The 18531-nt window shown below is 37.8% G+C and overlaps 1 protein-coding gene across 2 annotated transcripts in view; it reads right to left on the bottom strand.

Moving 5' to 3' along the window:
* SPEN (spen family transcriptional repressor) overlaps positions 1-18531 on the bottom strand; it is a 99946-nt gene that overhangs the window by 44377 nt on the left and 37038 nt on the right. The window contains exons 4-5 of one of the 2 annotated variants that reach the window (XM_043573843.1): positions 17651-17971; positions 14100-14576 (exon numbers count right to left, since the gene is read on the bottom strand). In XM_043573843.1, coding sequence (XP_043429778.1) covers positions 14100-14576; positions 17651-17971 — 798 coding nt within the window. The remainder of the gene's footprint in view (positions 1-14099; positions 14577-17650; positions 17972-18531) is intronic. The other variant, XM_043573844.1, reaches the window with a different exon arrangement.

Below are 18531 nucleotides of genomic sequence, written 5' to 3'. Positions count from 1 at the left end.
ATAAAATTTACTACAAACCAAAAATTTTAACTTTTAAGTAGTCACAATTTAAAAAGTAAAAAGAAACAGGGGAATTTTAATAATGTATTTTTTATTTAATGTACTAATATACTCAAAATATTATTTCAACATGCAGTCAATGTAAAAATGACTAATACTTTTTTGGCTACATCTTCAAAATTCAGTGTATATTTTTTAATAGTTCTACTGAGATATAATTTCACACCAGAAAAGTGAGCCATTTAAAAGTACACTACTAATGATTTTTAGTATATTTATGGAGTTAGGCAATCATCATGATGATGTAACTTTAGTACATTTGCATCACCCCAAAAAGACACCTCATTACTATTAGCAGTTACTCCCCATTCTCTTCCACCCCCAGCCGTAGGTAATCACTCATCTACTTTGTGTCTGTATAAGTTCACCTGTTCTGGATGTTTCATATCAACAGAATCATATAGTATGCAGCCTTTTATATTGGCTTCTTTCACTTAGCATGTTTTTTGCAGTTTGTCCATGTTACAGTACAGATCAGTACTGGTGCAAAGACTAACCAAATTTCAAGTGCTCAAAGGCCACATGTGGCCAGTGCACAACACTGGGCAAACTAGTTCTAGAACCAAAAAGCTCCTCAATAAACAAGCATATCACCTGTTAAATAAGAGACCACGTTAAAGCCATGAGAATCCTTAAAGAGAAATGCCATTTATGATAGGCAACAAGTCAGAGATTAGTATTTTAAAATAATTGTTATAGTATATATGAAAACCATTATGAAAAACTAATGCCAAGGTATTTGATAAAGCCACAAGTATTTCTCATTATAATTCCAGATAGCTCCAACAAATGGGCAAAGTGATTCTTAAAGGCATAAATTAACTACTTGTGAAAGTACATAATTAGCAGAAAAAGTGGAACTTAGTTCCAGGGTACCTACCGCTTACACTTTAAAAAACTACCTTCATTGATGATTTAAAACAAACAAAAATACCCACCATCCCTTGTTCAGAATTATACCAACAATTCTACACAAGTTGAAAAGTTTTTAATTTAATGACATTAAGAAAACCTCAAATGGTTATTAAGTAATAAACCAAATTTAAACAAAAATGTGTAACCCAGGGCACCTGGGTGGCTCAGTCAGTTAAGCATCCGACTTCAGCTCAGGTCCTGATCTCACAGCTCGTGAGTTCAAGTCCCACACTGGGCTCTGTGCTGACAACTCAGACCCTGGAGCCTGCTTCGCATTCTGTCTCTCTCTCTCTCTCTCTGCCCCTCCCCCACTTGTGCCCTGTCTCTCTCAAAAATAAACAAACATTTAAAATAATAAAAAATAAAAATTTCTAACCCTATTTTACTGAGCTCTATATGTTTTCCCACCTGATTCTATGAATATATTTTACTACCCTCATGGTAGCATATATTTCTAATCTCTTCTGCACCAAGGAAAATTTTCAGAATATGACTAAGATTTTTAAGAGAAACTAACTCTATTGTGCAAAGTTAATCTTAAAATATATTTCACTCATAATTTTGTTTATCTGGAAGAAAAATCATTTACTGTACAAAGTGGATTTAGGAAGATGTTCTACAGAGGTCAATTTATACAATTTCTAGCAGCATAAACTCTAGTAGCATATAATTTAATAAATGATCACACAATTTAAGTAAATAAATTACCAGAGGGTACTCTTTCTCACAAGAGAAGTAATCACAACACTACCCTCTATAAAGGCAATCTTTCACTTTATACTCTAAGACACAGATTTAAAAATATAATAGGGGAAGGTGCTTGTAATAAAATCTTGGCAAATTCTGAGCTTCAGAAAATGGTAATGTTTAATTTACTTTAAAATGAGATTAGCACATTTTCCTTTACATCTGTGATGGATGATCCCTTATTCAGGGCAGGGTGAAATTATACCAGGGTTTCTGAGAATGACCTCTAAATGTAAACAACCCCAAAAAAAAGATAAAAGAGAAGAACACCAAAACTACTCCTTAACCATAAGTAAACTTTTACCATAAGTAAAAAAGATTAACAGAGGTTTCAATATCATTCCAAAAGTCTGAAACATAAGCAAAGTTATGGAAATTTCCATTTTCTATATAGCCTTGGCATCCACAAAGACAAAAATAAACTTACTCTTTTATTTGAGGCTTTAATTTGTGGCTTAGTGACTTCTGGGTGTCCTCTGATGAGGAATTAGGCCATGTTTAATCGCTTAATTCCCTTATTTCTCAAAGAGGAAAGCTAAGTTCTTTATATGTGCAAAGTAGCTATGACACTAAAAATTTGCAATTTAAACGTAACATCTTTTTAAAGAGTTTGCTTCCAAGTCAAACAAAATTCTGCACAGTATTTTTAATTTTAAAATTTGTTTAGGATTTTAATCTGAATTACTCTTTGTTAATTTTAAAGCAACATTTAAAAAGTTTACTTCAAGATTAAAATTCACAAGATATGGAGTCACAAGTTTACCCCCAAACCTATTTTCATTTCTTCCACCTAACAATCAAATTAATCAAAATAAACCCCAAGCACAACCCAAATGAAAAGAATGAAAAGGTGTAAGGGAGAGACAGTTCATCACTTAAAACAGACTAACTTAACTAAAAGCAAATTCCTGGGGAACTCTGGAAATTAAATAAATTTTGGGTAATATATTATGCTTTATCACCAAATGCAAACCACGTCATTATTACCCAAGCAGTGGTATGGCAGATGCTGTTTGTCAAGCCCTGGCTTTTAAAGGGCAGAAGACAAAAAATTACAGTGAAAGCAAGGGAGAAAAAAGGTAAAGCACTGAAAACAGCAGCATTCACACCAGCTTCTAGTCTCAAGCTCCTTAATGGATCTGAAAGGCCTCCCCCTAGGAATGAACCGGCTTAACTGGCAGCCACTTCACAGCTTGCTCCTCCCTACTGCCTGCCCAGTCACAGCCCAGAAACTTCCGAAGTCCCCGCCCCACCCCCTGGGCTGAGGGCTGGGCAGAAACTCTGGCAAAATAAGGAAGCCCCTGGGAGGTGGCAAGCAGCCAACTCAAACTGGATGATTCCAGTTTAGGCTGGTCTGACTCAAAAACAAGCAGTTCTTAGCCTTCCTCACAACATTCAGGCACACTGACTGCCCAGGCAGCACACAATGAGCTCTCCTCATTTGCTCTCAGGGTTAAATCTACCCGGTTCTCATCTCCCTAGTAGCAGGGAATCTTAAGTGAAAGCAAGATTCTCAGTGCAGAGCAAATATGGATCAGCCTAGCACTTGTTTCCAAAACTGCCTATTCCATACAGAACCCTAACACTGACAACATCTATTACCTATGGAAAGCTCCTCTAAAATTTTTATACTTGACAAAAAGAGGAAAAGCCATAAAGGAAATCAATCTATTTATAGATCTCCACAATGGAAGTTAAGCCCATCAAAGCAATCAGGAAGCAAACACCTCCATTTTCCATATTATGCATTAAAAAGGCTTGGCTAGTAGGCGCCTGGGTGGCTCAGTCTGTTAAGCAGCCAACTTTGGCTCAGGTCATGATCTCACAGTTCACCAGTTCGAGCCCAACATCGGGCTCCGTGCTGACAGCTCAGAGCCTGGAGCCTGCTTCAGATTCTGGGTTTCCCTCTCTGCCACTCCCCCACTCACGCTCTCTTTCTCTCCAATCAATCAGTCAATCAATCAATAACATTAAAAAAAAAGGCCTGGCTAGCTAATATGACCCCAAAAGACAGAAGATTGTGTGTAGCTTATTTCCCCAAAAAACAAACTATACCGCAGCTTAGAAAGGAATGTGCTTCAAAAATGTGGGCTCTTCAACTGATGCTGGGAATGGAAAAAGATACAATAATACACACACACACACACACACACACACACACACACACACTCATTCACTGGGGTTTACTCTCCAATGCACACACTGGTCAACATTTATTCCATGCTGCTCAATAGCCCCAAAATGGCATTAAAGAGGGAATGACCAAATGTTGGTTCTTCTGGACAGTAATGGTATTTAATGGAGCCACTCAAAATATGGGGAGACTTTATGTGTATTTTTTTTAATATTTACTTATTTTGAGAGAGAGAGAGAGAGAGAGAGAGAGCGCGCGCAAGTGAGTGTGCTCGAGTTAGGGAGGGGCAGACAGAGAGAGAGAGGGAAAAAGAGAATCCCAAGCAGATTCAGCACTGTCAGCACAAAGCCCAACTCGGGGCTCGATCTCACAAATCATGAGATGACCAAGAGTTGGACACTTAACCGACTGAGTCACCCAGGGGCCCCTATGTGTATTTGAAATCTAGTAATTTTCTCCAGGATTGCAGACACACTAATATGCTTGCTGTCCTTTCCCACCCCCAACCCTTCTCCCTCCAAAATTGGTAACTTTTTAAAGAACTTAAAAACCTGTCATCTATACTTCTTTATTTTAGTAATAAACAATTTTTTCTATGGAAAAAAAAAAAGAACGTAGATACCGTTATCTCAAGGAGAATAGTTAATCATAAAGTCAATGAAACCACTAGATGGCTTTTATTTAATTTCATCACAAGTAAGAATTCAAAATTTTGGGGCACCTGGGTGGCTCAGTCAGTTAAGCGTCTGATGTCAGCTCGGGTCATGATCTCAGGGTTCATGGGTTCGAGCCCTGCATCAGGCTCTGGGCTGACAGCTCAGAGCCTGGAGCCTACTTCAGATTTTGTGTCTCCCTCTCTCTCTGCCCCTCCCCTGCTCACGCTCTGTCTCTCAAAAATGAATAAAAGCGTTAAAAAAAATTTTTTTTAGAGTTGAAGATTTCAAGATAAAAACTATATTATTGGAAATAGGCAACGAATACGTTTCATTTACAATACTGACTTTCAGCAAAACATTCTCCCTTTTGAAATCTAAAGTAATTTCAGCTGTCTAAAAAAGTAAAGGGGGCACCTGGGTGGCTGAGTCAGTTAAGTGTCCGACTTCAGCTCAGGTCATGATCTCGCAGTTCTTGAGTTGAGCCCCATGTCGGGCTCATGCTAACAGCTCAGAGTCTGGAGAGAGGGCGGGGGGAGAGGGAGAGAGAGAGAAAGTGTGTGTGTCTCTGCCCCTCCCCCGATCTCTCTCTCAAAAAGAGAAACATTAACGAAGAAATTTTTTTTAATTAAAAAAAAAAACAGTAAAAATGAGGCATAAGTACAAAATAAACGGGCCAAGAATGGTTGTGAAATCCATAAATAAATCAGCTATTTAAAATGCCTTAAAATGGAGGGTGCCTGGGTGGCTCAGTCTATTAAACATCTGATTCTTGGTTTCAGCTTAGGTCATCATGATCTCATGGTTCATGAGATTGAGTCCCACGTCAGGTCCTGTGTGGACAGCATGGAGCCTGCTTGGAGTTCCCTCTCCCTCTGCTGTTTCCTGCTCCACATTCTCTCTCTCTCTCTCTCTCTCTCTCTCTCTCTCTCTCTCTCTCTCTCTCAAATACACTTTAAAAGAAATGCGTTACAATGGTGTTAGGTTTAAAATAAGCATGCAAATATTTTCATTTTATATGAAAGGGACAAAAAATAAAGATCTCTCCTGAGAATATTTATTATCCTTGACTTTGGCTTCATAAAGGCCTAAATCTTTACTGTCCCTCCTTGAAAGTCCTATGAATTCTCCCAAAACATACACTTCACTTGTTATCCTCAAATCAATATATATCTGAATTGTCTATTTTCACATTTTAGCTAGCATAATTTATGTTTCAATGGTTTCTGTGCACGGGTATGTTCTCTTTACACAAAGAACAACAACAACAAAAATCTCATTTCAATTTAAGCAACTCATCTCAAACTGACAGGTACAAACAGCAAAGAGGAGAAAGGTTGGTATTATGCAATAAAATCAACTTCATTTCTGCTCTCACTTCAATCCTACGCAGCTACAAACGGAAGAGTTGGAGGGAAATATCATGGTTTCTAAACACCAGTTTCCCAAATACAGTTTGATTTGTTGTGTCACTTTTTCCTGAGATTAACACAAACTATTTTGGCCCTCCTAAATACATCTGAGAATGAGGAATCAGCGCAACAAAACCAAATTTTATCTCCAAATAAATCCAGAAGTTACCTGCCTATTCATTATTATAGATAAGAGATCACTTTTGATGGTAAAAATTCAACAAATGTGTGTCTCTAAGATTAAACATTACAACAATCACCAACAAACTATTAATTCCTTTAGCACTTAAAAAAACTGGTTTTTAGGGTGCATGGCTAGCCCAGTTGATCTTGTGGTGGTGAGCTCAAGTCCCATAATTGGGTGCAGAGATTACTTAAAGATAAATTTTTTAGAGGCACCTGGGTGACTTAGTGGGTTAAGTGTCAGACTCTTGGTTTCAGCTCAGGTCATGAACTCACAGTTCATGAGTTCCAGCCCTCTGTCAGGCTTTGCACGGAAAGCACAGAGCCTGCTTGGGAATTCTCTCTCCCTCTTGGCCTGGGTGGCTCATGATCTCACAGTTCATGAGTTCCAGCCCCACAGAACCCACTTTGGGTCCTCTGTCCCCCTCTCTCTCTGCCCCTCCCCCACTCTCTTTCTCATCTCTCCCCCTCCCAGAATAAGCATTAAAAATAAATTAAATAAAATAAATTAAAATTTTTAAAAAGCATAAAAAAATAAAACCTTAAAAAAAACGAAAGTGACTTTTACTTTGTGTATATATATTAAAACCACTGCCATAACTGACAATTTCCAGCACATTATATATCATAGCAAATTGTATAGGCAGGTAATAAAAAGAGTGTTCCTTCCCCAAATCAACATTCCAAATAAACATACTTGTAAAATAAGAGAAATGAAAAATACACGGTCACTATTAATCCCAATGGCTTCCCTCTCACATAATCAGCTTCGTCCATATTCTTTCACAAGCCTGCAAGATGACAGTAATTTTGGAAATTTTTCTACAAACTTGAAAGAAAATTCTCTCTCCCTACTTAACAACCACTAGCCTCCTCATTAAATCACAGACAAAAGGGTATTTGAAAAAAACTCCCCCTTGGGGTACCTGGATGGCTCAGTCGATTGAGCATCCATCCGACTTCGGCTCAGGTCATGATCTCACCGTTCGGGAGTTCAAGCCCTGCTTCGGGCTCTGTGCTGACAGCTCAGGGCCTGGAGCCCGCTTCAGATTCTGTGTCTCCCTCTTTCTCTGCCCCTCCCTCGCTTGCACTCGGTCTCTCTGTATCTCTCTCAAAAATAAATAAACATTAAAAAAAAATTTTAACTCCCCCTCTAGTAAACTGTAATCTATAACGTCTTGACTGTTCACAAAATGACTAGCAGAATTGGTCTTTATAGAATAAAAAGCTCTTTAGCACTTTTAACTGTATCTGTTGTAAAAATCCAGAATGTGTTCAATATTCTAATTACTGTTAAAATATACTTCAGGAAAAATAATCTTAAATTGTCTACCATTAGAAAGAAATGAGTAGGGTTATGACAACTTTGATATAATTTACTCAAAAATATAAAAGAGGAGCGTCTGAGTGGCTCAGTTGGTTGACTGTATAACTCTTGATTTCGGCTCAGGTCATGATCCCAGGGTCGTGGGATTGAGCCCCACATCAGGCTCTGTGCTGAGAGTGGAGCCTGCTTGATTCCCTCCCTCCCTCCCTCTCTCTCTCCCTCCCCTCCCCCCCATGCCCCTCTCCCCAGCTCACGTGCACACTCTCTCTAAAATAAATAAAATTTTAAAACATATATATGTAAAAGAAATATAAAAGTGAGGTCTACAAATAATACTAGCCAAAGAAGAAGTTTCATTTCCCTTTCAATAAGAAGTAAATAATTTCAATTGCAAAGGTAAGACATTAGACAAGATAGGGGCTTTAGCATAAATCACACCATATCTTAATACAGCATCACAGCTGAAGAGTCTGATTGCTCCAAAATTTTTAAAAATATTTCCTTATTTTTGAGAGAGAGAGAGAGAGAGAGAGAGAAGCAGAGAGAGAGAGGGAAAGAGAATCCCAAGCAGGCTCTGCACTGTCAGCATAGAGCCTGACATGGGGCTCCAATTCATGAACTGTGAGATCATGACCTGAGCCAAAATCAACAGCCAGATACTTAACTGACTGAGCCACCCAGGCTCCCCTAAGTTCTTTTATTTTTAAGTTTATTTACTTATTTTGAGAGAGAGAGAGCACGCGCGAACACGAGAGAACGAGTAGGGGAGGGATAGACAGAGAGGGAGAGGAAGAATCCCAAGCAGGCTCCGCACTGTCAGCACAGAGCCTGACAAGGTCTCAAGACTGTGACATCATGACCTGAGGCAAAACCAAGAGTTGGACACTTAACCCACTGAGCCCCCCATGGCTGTTCTAAGTTCTATAGGCTTTTCTCGTTACTTTAAATAAACACCACAAATGTCAGTTTTCCTGCTCTAGAATGTAAGAAAAAAAGAGTATCTCTCTCTGTCTTCCCCTTTGCTGTCCCCAAGCTTCTTCCTTAAATCTTCCAACTATGGGGGCACCTGGCTGGCTCAGTTAGTAGAGCATGTGACTCATGATCTCAGAGTCGTTGATCTCAGGGTTGTGAGTTCAAATCCCACAGTGGACATGGAGCCTACTTAAAAAAAAAAAAAATCTTCCAACTATGACAACATAAAAAAATTCTAGTAATGTAATAACTATACCCAAAAAAAAAAAAAACCCCATGAAATTTCACAGGTATTTTCTAAATCAACTTATTCTAATTTTAAAACTCTATATAGGTAAAAAAGCTTGCCGTATATTCAGATTTACTCAAACAGGTAACTAAGCACAATTTAACACCACATGGCTTACCAAAAGCCACAAAGAGAAAAGAGACAATGAGATGTTATCTGCTAGTTATTTTCATGCAGTTTTCTTTGCTTACTACTATATTCATTTTCTTTCCACCTAAATACCTATTTTTGTGACTAAAAAGAATTAAAATCTGTAGTTACTGGACATATTTAGAAAGACAAACCAACAGAGTTCAGAAGAACAAAAAGGCAAAGGTTGACCAGAGCCCAAAAAGCTTTTAAGGGAGAGGATGGGGCTGCCTTTGGAAAGTTGAAAAGATGCACCTAGCCATACACCCAGGTTAATAAAATTTTACATGTTAGCTCTTAATCAGACACATACATAGTTTTTGTTTTGGATTAGCCATTGCAAATGCTTAATCTAAACTAGTTCTATTCTTGGGGCACCTAACTGGCTCAATCAGAAGAGCATGCAACTCCTGATCTCAGGGTCGAGAGTTGAGCCCCATGCCGGTACAGAGATTTCTATAGATAGATAGATAGATAGATAGATAGATAGATAGATAGATAGATAGATAGAAAGAAAGAAAGAAAGAAAAGCTAGCACGCAAGCTTTGATAATATATAAATAAAATAAACTAGTTTTATTCTTGGGGCTCCATACAAACCATCTTATTCTATAGATCTGGTGCACAACACAATATTTGTTAAATAGATGGCTGAATGTAAATTCAAAAGTTAACTTTATACTAAAAAGAGATTTAGAGAAGTAATCTATTGAATAGGAGGGAATGGAATAAGAAAATGTTTCAGATTATCCAAATCTCAACTCTCTCCTTTTACCCTTTTCATCCATTTCCCCCTCATTCATTCAGTAAACTTCTGTAAGGTGTAAAATCAACAACTAACTGCCAGGATACCCTTTCAGCAATCTGGTGAAGTCTATATACCACTTTTCAAATAGTGTTTCTAAATACATGAAGTAAAGTAAATGGAATAAAAGGGAAAACAATTATATTGACATGGTTATTAAAAGATTTAAATTTTGTGGTATAGTAATGTCTTCATTGACATTAAATTACAATACTTAACATTGAGTTTAATAACTGCTTCCCAGTAATGATGACTAGAAGCCCAATTCTGAGATACCTGCAGAATTACCTGTGGATTTATACTGGTAACAAAGTAACTCATACTGTTAGTACCACTGGTTTTTGATGCCTATTTTCATAATGGGAGGCAATACTTAATTTCAGTTATATGTTACTAGTAAGTGAAAAGATGTCATTTTCCTGATCCAAGTTCAGGGACCCTAAGCTAGGCCAATCATCTTTGGTTGTGATTGAAGTAAACAACTGGGAAACAAAGCATAATCAAAACCTACTTTAAGGGGCACCTGGGTGGTTCAGTCAATTAAGCATCTGTCTCTTGGTTTCAGCTCCGGTCATGATCTCACAATTCATGAGATCAAGCCTCACATCTGGTTCTGTGCTGACAGTGCTGAACCTGCTTGGGATTCTCTCTCTCCCTCTCTCTGCCCCTCCCCAACTCATGCTTGCTCTCTCTTTCAAAAATAAACAAACATAAAAAAAAAAAAAACTTTAAGATTATTGGGAAAGTTTATGAACTAATTTAAGTTCCATAAATTCTTCTTCAATTCCCTTAACCTATATTAAAGAAAATTCATTAACATGATAGGAAAAAGAAACTATAGAAATAAAGTATGTTCAAGTTCAATCAGGACTTTGAAAATAAATGCTTTTGTGGAATTTACATATTTAACATTTTCTGCTGGAAGGAACAGTGGCTTCCTAAACCACGACAGAGAAAGAAACAGAGCATCATAGGGCTGCACATAGGGAAGTTCTTTTTTAATTAAAAAAAATTTTTTTCCATTTTTAATTTTTTTTTTTTTTGAGAGAGAGAGAGAGACAGAGAGAGAGAGAGAGAGCGAGCAGGGTAGGGGCAGAGAGAGGGAGGCACAAAAACCAAAGCAGGCTCCAGGCTCTGAGCTGTCAGCACAGAGCCCAATGCGGGGCTTGAACTCACAAACTGAGATCATGACCTGAGCCAAAGTTGGACACACTGACTGAGCCATCCAGGTGTTCCCACATGGAAGTTTTTATACCGCTAAGTCCCAGTTCTCACCAGTTAAATACTGATAACAGTTATGCAGAAACTGTAGGTGTGTCATTCATAAAGACTTCACAACCAAACTGCTATTAATCCCATGTTTACGCATTTGAAATGCACTGCTAGGATTCTGTTCACCAAAGTTCTAATAATTAAGGGGGATGGAGAGTGATTAACTTTCCATGTCATGCAGACAGAATACAAGCTTGTTTCTATAGCTAGAACTGCACTATATTTTATCTACTACAAAATGTTAATCTTAAACATTTTTAAAGACCTTGGAAGGTCATAGTTTCACAGTCATAAAGTTTTAAAGATTAGAAAAAAGAACTTATTTCTTCCAAAAGGAAATTGAACATTGTGAATCTATATAACATCTCAAAATACTGCACTCTGAAGTCAACATAATAGTAAAGGAGAAGAGGGCATTTGATAAAAAGGAGGCTGAACCCAGGGATAAGAGATATGCTCTGCACACCAAAAGACTATTTCCCACACTTGTTTCAATCACAGTATCAAATCTTTTAGCTATTTACAACAATTTTGCTTTATCCTGTGTTAACTAAGAACTGTAACCAAGTATTTCAACTATTTATTGAACATGTACTTTGAGACAGACAACAGACTAGGCTCTGTGGTGTGCACAAAGGAAGACCTGGTCCTGTTCTCACAGGATAGCATCAAAAGGTCCATCACTGAGTCCCATCTCCAAAAAATTCATTCTGTTTTTCCACAAATCAACATAATCTGATTCTTACTATGTCTCTCCTGCTTGTCCCAACTTAGGCATTCTCAGAGTCCAAGTTTTCCTTTTCCAAACTACTGAAATAGGCTCCTAACTGCAATCTCTGCCTTTCCTATTCTAAGTCACCAAATGCCCTTCTAAAGCACAGACCTCAACAAACTATCTCCCTTCTCAAAATCTTTCAACCACTCATCTCTGCATGAAGAATCAAACCCAAATTCATTATCATGGCTAAGTCACTCTAAATTATTTGCTGTTTGTTAAAACATTCTTCCACCACTTGTACCTCTTCAGGTTGTTCCTTCAGCCCACAATGTTCCCTGTCTAGCCTAAAACTCACCTCTTCTTGTTAAAATCCTACACATCCCTCATATCCCTAAATCATAAAAACTTCCATCCCCAACTATGAATCAGGCAGGTGACAGAGGAGGAAATATCTTCTACTGATTGTAATTTAGTACCCCTGTAGATTTTCTAAGCTCATCCTGCCTTTGTGGCAGTTATCTTTCTGACTGTAAATATTCAGAAGCATATAACTGCTCCTTTTGCTTATATAAACAGGAATTAACTTCACCAAATTGATCAGATGACTTTTGGGTTCAAGCTTTTGAGCCTACAATGCTAAGGGTTAGATACCAAACCACTATCACTCCCACTAAGTACAATCCTGAAGGCACTAAATGATGTTTCATTTTGACCCAATAAAATGCCATGGCATCCCTTTAATGAGATAGGTTTATGGAAAATGACTAAAACCTAAACACTTTAATTCCATGTAGGAGAAAGTGGGACATGACAAGACTTTATAATCAGCTTATAGAACTTGGAATGAATCTCACGGCACCTGGGTGGCTCAGTCGGCTGAGTGTCTGACTTGAGCTCAGGTCATGACCTCACTCACAGTTAATGAGTTTGAGCCCCACACTGGGCTCGCTGCTGTCAGCAGAGCCCATTTCAGATCTTCTGTCCTCTCTGCCCTTCTCCTGCTTGCACTCTCTCAAAAATAAACAGTTAAAAAAAAAAAAAAGAATTCAAATGAATCTAGTCAATCATTTATCTCAACAATATACCAAAAATAAAATCAAGAGAAGTTAAGGGTTTTCTTTTTCTTTTTGATGTTTATTTGAGAGAGAACAAGAGAACAAGAACGCAACCAAGAGCAGGGGAGGGGCATGGTGAGAGAAAGAGAGACAATGAGCTCAAACTCACAAACCATGAGATCATGACCTGAGCTGACACCATAGTCAGACGCTTAACTGACTGAGCCATCCAGGCACCCCAGTTAAGGGTTTTCATCCATGTGAGAGCTGAAAGATAAGAGTTTTCATCCTTGACAGAGGCTGCAAATGTGGAGCCAGAACCTCATTTTCCCCAATTACATGATCATTTACTTTTCTTAAATTAATTCTAAGCAGGCAATACTAAAAGAGAAATAATTAATCTGGGCATTTTAATCAGGTCAAAAAATTCGTATCCTGTAAATTTAAAATATATACCCCCTAAATATAAAACTATGATATCTGTGACAAATAGATTGAAAAACAGTAACTGGAAATGGGAAATGATTAAAGATTATCAACTGAATAATAATAGCTAGCAATTATTAAAGGCAGCATTTATTAAATATATAGAGGCATCAAGCTCAGCATGTGAAATACATTCTTTCATTTCAATCTTCACATAATTTTAAAGCACGATTCTTCTAAGAGATGAGAAGCTGAGGCATAGAGAGCAACTTGTCCAAGTAACGTGTCCAAGATTATTAAAATGAGTAATAAGCTCTACTGTCTACCTAGATCTATGATAAACTTCTAAGCTCTTTCCTGTTAAGTTTACCTTCGAGTTATTATTTTCATCTTTAGGGTAAAACTCCTTTGTAAAAAAATTCCCAACTAATGAAATTAGCTCACTCAAGCCTTAGTGAACAGCTAAGTTACAACCTGCATTTAAAGAAAGCTTTTCTACTTGAGTTTATAAATTGGCTACCACTTTGTTGTTAAAATTAGTTAAAAGGTATTCATAAGTTCATTTAGTCATTGATATTAAATGTGTCAACAATATATTTCACCAATACATCTTTAACCAAACAGCTTTTATGAATTTCCAACCAAAATAATAGAAATAAGTTAGCATTATACACCCAAGCAATTAAAAACTGTAGATACCACATTTTCAATGGCACAGGATTTACTTCATTCAGCTAAAGTTACCGTTTTTCTGCCTCTTTTGGCCATTTTAATATTGAGCATCTGAAACATGAAACAGTATTTGCAAATTGCTTAATTTCAGTTATCAGACAGAATGAATTCAATGGCCACCCGCTAATCAAAGCTTCTTCATTCGTACATGATCCAAGATTACTTACTTTTAAAAATATTACTATGCTACAAATCATTACCCCTGATTGTTGAGAATTTGTGACAATTTATTCAACAGCTTGTCTGTTATAACAAAAGGCTGTTAACCTACCTGTCACTGCTGGTACTACTGCTGCTGCTGATTGAATCACTACTGGAGGATCTACTCCTAGAGCCGCTGCCGCTAGGGGACCTTGTGGGTCTAGACGCTTGGCTAGCCAGCCTCTGAGGAGACTGATTTCTAGACTGGGATGAATGTGGTGACCGACTCCTGCTGTGCTGGTAATTCCGCTCTGGCCTTCTGCCTCGTACCTCCCGGGTAATATCATCCCTGTAGATATCCCTGTGTACCACACTGGGCAGTGTAAACTGCTCCCGAGCCCTAGGTTCGTATCGGGGGTCATGAGCATCAAAACGGTTTGGACTTCGACTCCGAGAAGTATAATAGAGCCCATGTTGTAAAGTCCGCTCGCGAGGATCTCTATAGTAATCCTGATCGTAATGTCTTGTCCGATCAAATCCTCCCGTCCCCCGTTCATGGTGTCCATAGGCACTATGTTCATAAGCACGCTCCCTGTTATCTGAAGCCCTGCATTTAGGAGGGGGGAAAAATATTTAATCAATCAGAAAAGGGCAAGCAAAACTAAAAGCAAGTCATGCAAACATTCACTTCAGCATTGTCTGTCTGCAACTGGTCATTTTCTAAACAGCATTAACCTACTTAGTAAGCAAATACTACCAAGCTTAACATTTTACTTGACTCCAAATATTACCTTCACAGCTGAGCAATCATTGTGTATATCGGGCTTTCATGACTAGTGTTCTGCAAGTCAGCTGCTCTTTTTATTAGGGATTTTCTGGCTTACATACAGAAATATACATATACCATCTCCTTTTCACTTGTAGTTAAATGGAACAAGAAGGGACTACCATTTTAATATCAACGTTTTCTATACTTCCATCTGATTACAATATACACCAAACTTTTACTTACTTAGCAAATTTATTTTAGGCAAAATTTCCGTGATACATTTTAACACAGACATGAAAGCCCTATTGCAATGTATGTCCCAGCAGTAAGAGGGCATTTTCAAAAAAGTCCAGAAAAAATTTTAAGTGTGACTTTTTCTCACTTTTGACTTCTTGGGTAATTATAAAAACTATTAGATTATGTAAATTGCTGTGCCCAAGCAATCACATTTAATAACAGGAATGGAATCTTAAAAGAAAAAGAAAACCACTTAGGATATCAAAATGATGGGTTGACACATGCTGTTCTATGGCAAATTTAATTAAAGGATAAACATTATTTTATCTCATGGTGCTATCAAATTCTACAGAATTTTTAAAACGCCTATTCCATGATTCGACGTGTTAATATTTGTACTTAATGGTTACAGGAAATATGTTCTCTTAGGCTTTAGCTAAACTCAAATTGCCTCTGATGAAATCAGCCAATTTTGGGAACTGTAAGATATTCGAAGGTTGCTATTAGCAATGGTTTAACTTAAAGGTATTTTTTTGTCGGACAAGAATATTTGCCAACCTACGGTCACAAAAACTGTTGTTGCATATGTTCCATTACACACATGCAATTCTGTGCTAGTATTAAAAACAAATTCTAATCCTATGAAGAAATCTTAACATTTTCTACTTTTGTAGGAAACCAGAACTTATTTCCTGAGTTCCTAAAAGACCATTTCATTACTTGAATCTGAATTTGAGAGTTTCTTCTCAACCTTATCTTTGGATTAATCTATCAAAGCATTAAGGAATAATGAAAGAAACAGAAGAATTAGGATCTGAAAAAAAATCTTAAAACTAATACTATGCCCCCAATATATACATAGATCCTTATCTCTCCACTAATCTTCATTTACAGCCACCATTTCACTTAGTAGCAACCATACCTTCCCAGGCTGTTTTTGCTATTTGCTGCTACGATGTAAAGCAACTGGCAGGGCAAAAAATGCAGTAATATCTTTCCTTTTTAAATGTATTAAATAACTTTCTCCTTTCTAAATTTGCTACATTGCTGGCATTTGGATAGATATTTCAATGCCTAACAAACAATAGGGTTTCCTTTGAGATTTAAAGAGAAAATTTCACAAATAATTCAATTAGCACCCTATCAAATGTTAATTGGTAAAAGCTGTTATTAATGATATACCAGAAGCAATAAGCAATAGTTCTAGGAGAATTACTTCTACAGCTGATATTTTATAAATATGCAAAGTTCTTATCCATTAGGAAGATACAGAAGGCAGGCACAAGAGCTAGCAGAGCTGAAATCTAATAGCTATTCTTTGATTCATCTATTAGTACTAAATACTTCTAGAGTTAGTGGGGGTGGGGGGAAGAGAAGAGTTTGACTTGGGTTAGGAGAGGGGCTAATATACACAGGTCAGGACATACCAACCTTTTCCAAGTGTGGAAACACGACCTATAATCCCAATTAAATCTAGGGAGAGAATTGTGAACATAACTTCCCCAATTTTGGCCCCTCTTACAGGGGTAATCCACCTTCTTAATGGGCAAGGGTGTCAAATGATATTTAGATGAACCACAAGGAAAAAAATCTTAGTGACCAGATAAAATAATTCCACTGGAAGCAAGTAGTCCCAGACAAACTGTAACTCTCAAACCCCCAGACTTCTTTCTTGAGATAGCAGACAATTATAAATTCATCCACATTTATAAAAATTTCCAGCCCTAAGTATGAATCAGGCAGCTGACAGAAGAGGAAATATCTCTAGGATTCCACCAAATGAGGAAGTAACAGTTGTTCGCCAATAGTTCACCTTTGTAGCCATCCAGCACAGTCAATTTTGATTGCTGTATCCGCAACTGATCGTCACCATGTGTTCAAGGCTAAAGTACCTTTAATTGGACAGCAACTTGTTTAAGAAACAAAACAGTAATCCTCTTCCCCTGGGCTAATGGAATCTTGACTGCATGACATCCCATACATTCCAGCAATCAGAAAAGCATGGCTATATTCCAAGATTTAGAAACATTCATTATCTCAATTTTCCCCCATTCCATCAAGGAGTATAATTCCAACATGGAAACTGTGTAGATCCAAAATGGAAAAAAATCAAACAGTGCCTTCACTCTTCTTCATCCAAGTACAGATTTCCAGATTAAAGTATTGTTTGTAGAATCCAAGCGGTTGAATCATTATGGTCTGCTAGGTTTTTTGTGACAATCCAATTCGTTTGTACACTTTATGTAGCAGATATCAACTTCTAAAAGAATCTGTAGGCTCTAATATTCCAGATATATTCCATATAGTACAACCACAAATCTGTAGCCAAATAGCTCCATCAGATAGCAGAGATATATCCAAGGAAGGCCTTCACATTATCCAAGAGAAGGAATAGTTAACTCTAGAAGACAGGTAACTCCAAAAATGATACTGCCATACAAAATCTTCCACCACTTTACATCTCAGGAGTAGATATCCAACCAGCTGCAGGAAATATCCTCTACGATTCCACAAGATACCAGCCACTGGGAAGAAATCACTTCCGTTTCCAACCCAAAATAGGAAACATTGAGAATGCCCAAAACTTTAAATCCATCTGGGGCCCCTAAATATGAGTTTCTGTTTCTCACCATATCAAATACAAAATACCTGCCTACAGAAACCTTGGAACTTACCCATCAAGTCTCCGCTCATAACGTCCTTCTCGTGCATGAAGTGATGGTGGGGGGCCATAAGCAGGCCCTCCACCACCTCCTCTGAACCCAGAAACCTCTCTACTACGAGATGCTATGGAAACTGTATCATCCAATCCCCGAGCAGCACTCGGAATGGTGCCTGGTTCATTATAATCCGTGCGTAGGTCTCTATCTCCCATTTTGTTGACTGAGTTGTGAGCTTTCTGTGCACTTTTGATGTCCACAAAATCCACAAAGGCAGCCACTCCTCCTTCAGATCCCCTCTTGGGGAGAATTTTGACACTTTCCACGCGGCCATATCTGGAAAAAATAAAACCAACATTATTGTTGCATAGGAATAATTTTCCAAAAACAGTTTTTGAGAATTTGTTTCATATTTTTAGACAATTTACATGGTCTATGAACACGGGAGGAATTGCAAAGTGACACTTGGAACGGCTTTCACACTCACACTTTTCTTTCCTGGGGCAAAAATGTACACATTTTTAAAAATCTTTCCTTCTTTGAACAAGAGAAAAAGAGCATGCACACAAGCAGGGAAGGGGCAGAGGGAGAGTGAATCTTAAGCAGGCTCCGTGTCTAGCACAGAGCTCAGCACAGAGCCTGGTGTGGTGAGATCATGACCTGAGCCTAATTTAAGAGTTGGGAGACTTAACCAACTGAACCAGTAAAGCGTCCCTACAAATTTTTTTTTAAAGTAAGCTCTATACCAACACGGAGCTTTGAACTCATGACCCCTGAGAACTAGAGTCATAAGCTCTACTGACTGAGCCAGCCAGGAACCCCAAAAGTTCACAAATGTTTTAACCATTTTATTGTTCTCACTTCTTAAACACAGTATTTACTAAATTACTTTCCCC

This window comes from Prionailurus bengalensis, chromosome C1 (genome assembly GCF_016509475.1).
Source record: "Prionailurus bengalensis isolate Pbe53 chromosome C1, Fcat_Pben_1.1_paternal_pri, whole genome shotgun sequence".
NCBI lineage: Eukaryota > Metazoa > Chordata > Mammalia > Carnivora > Felidae > Prionailurus > Prionailurus bengalensis.
Note: the sequence above shows the minus strand (reverse complement) of the source record. Positions and strands in the feature narration are given on the sequence as shown.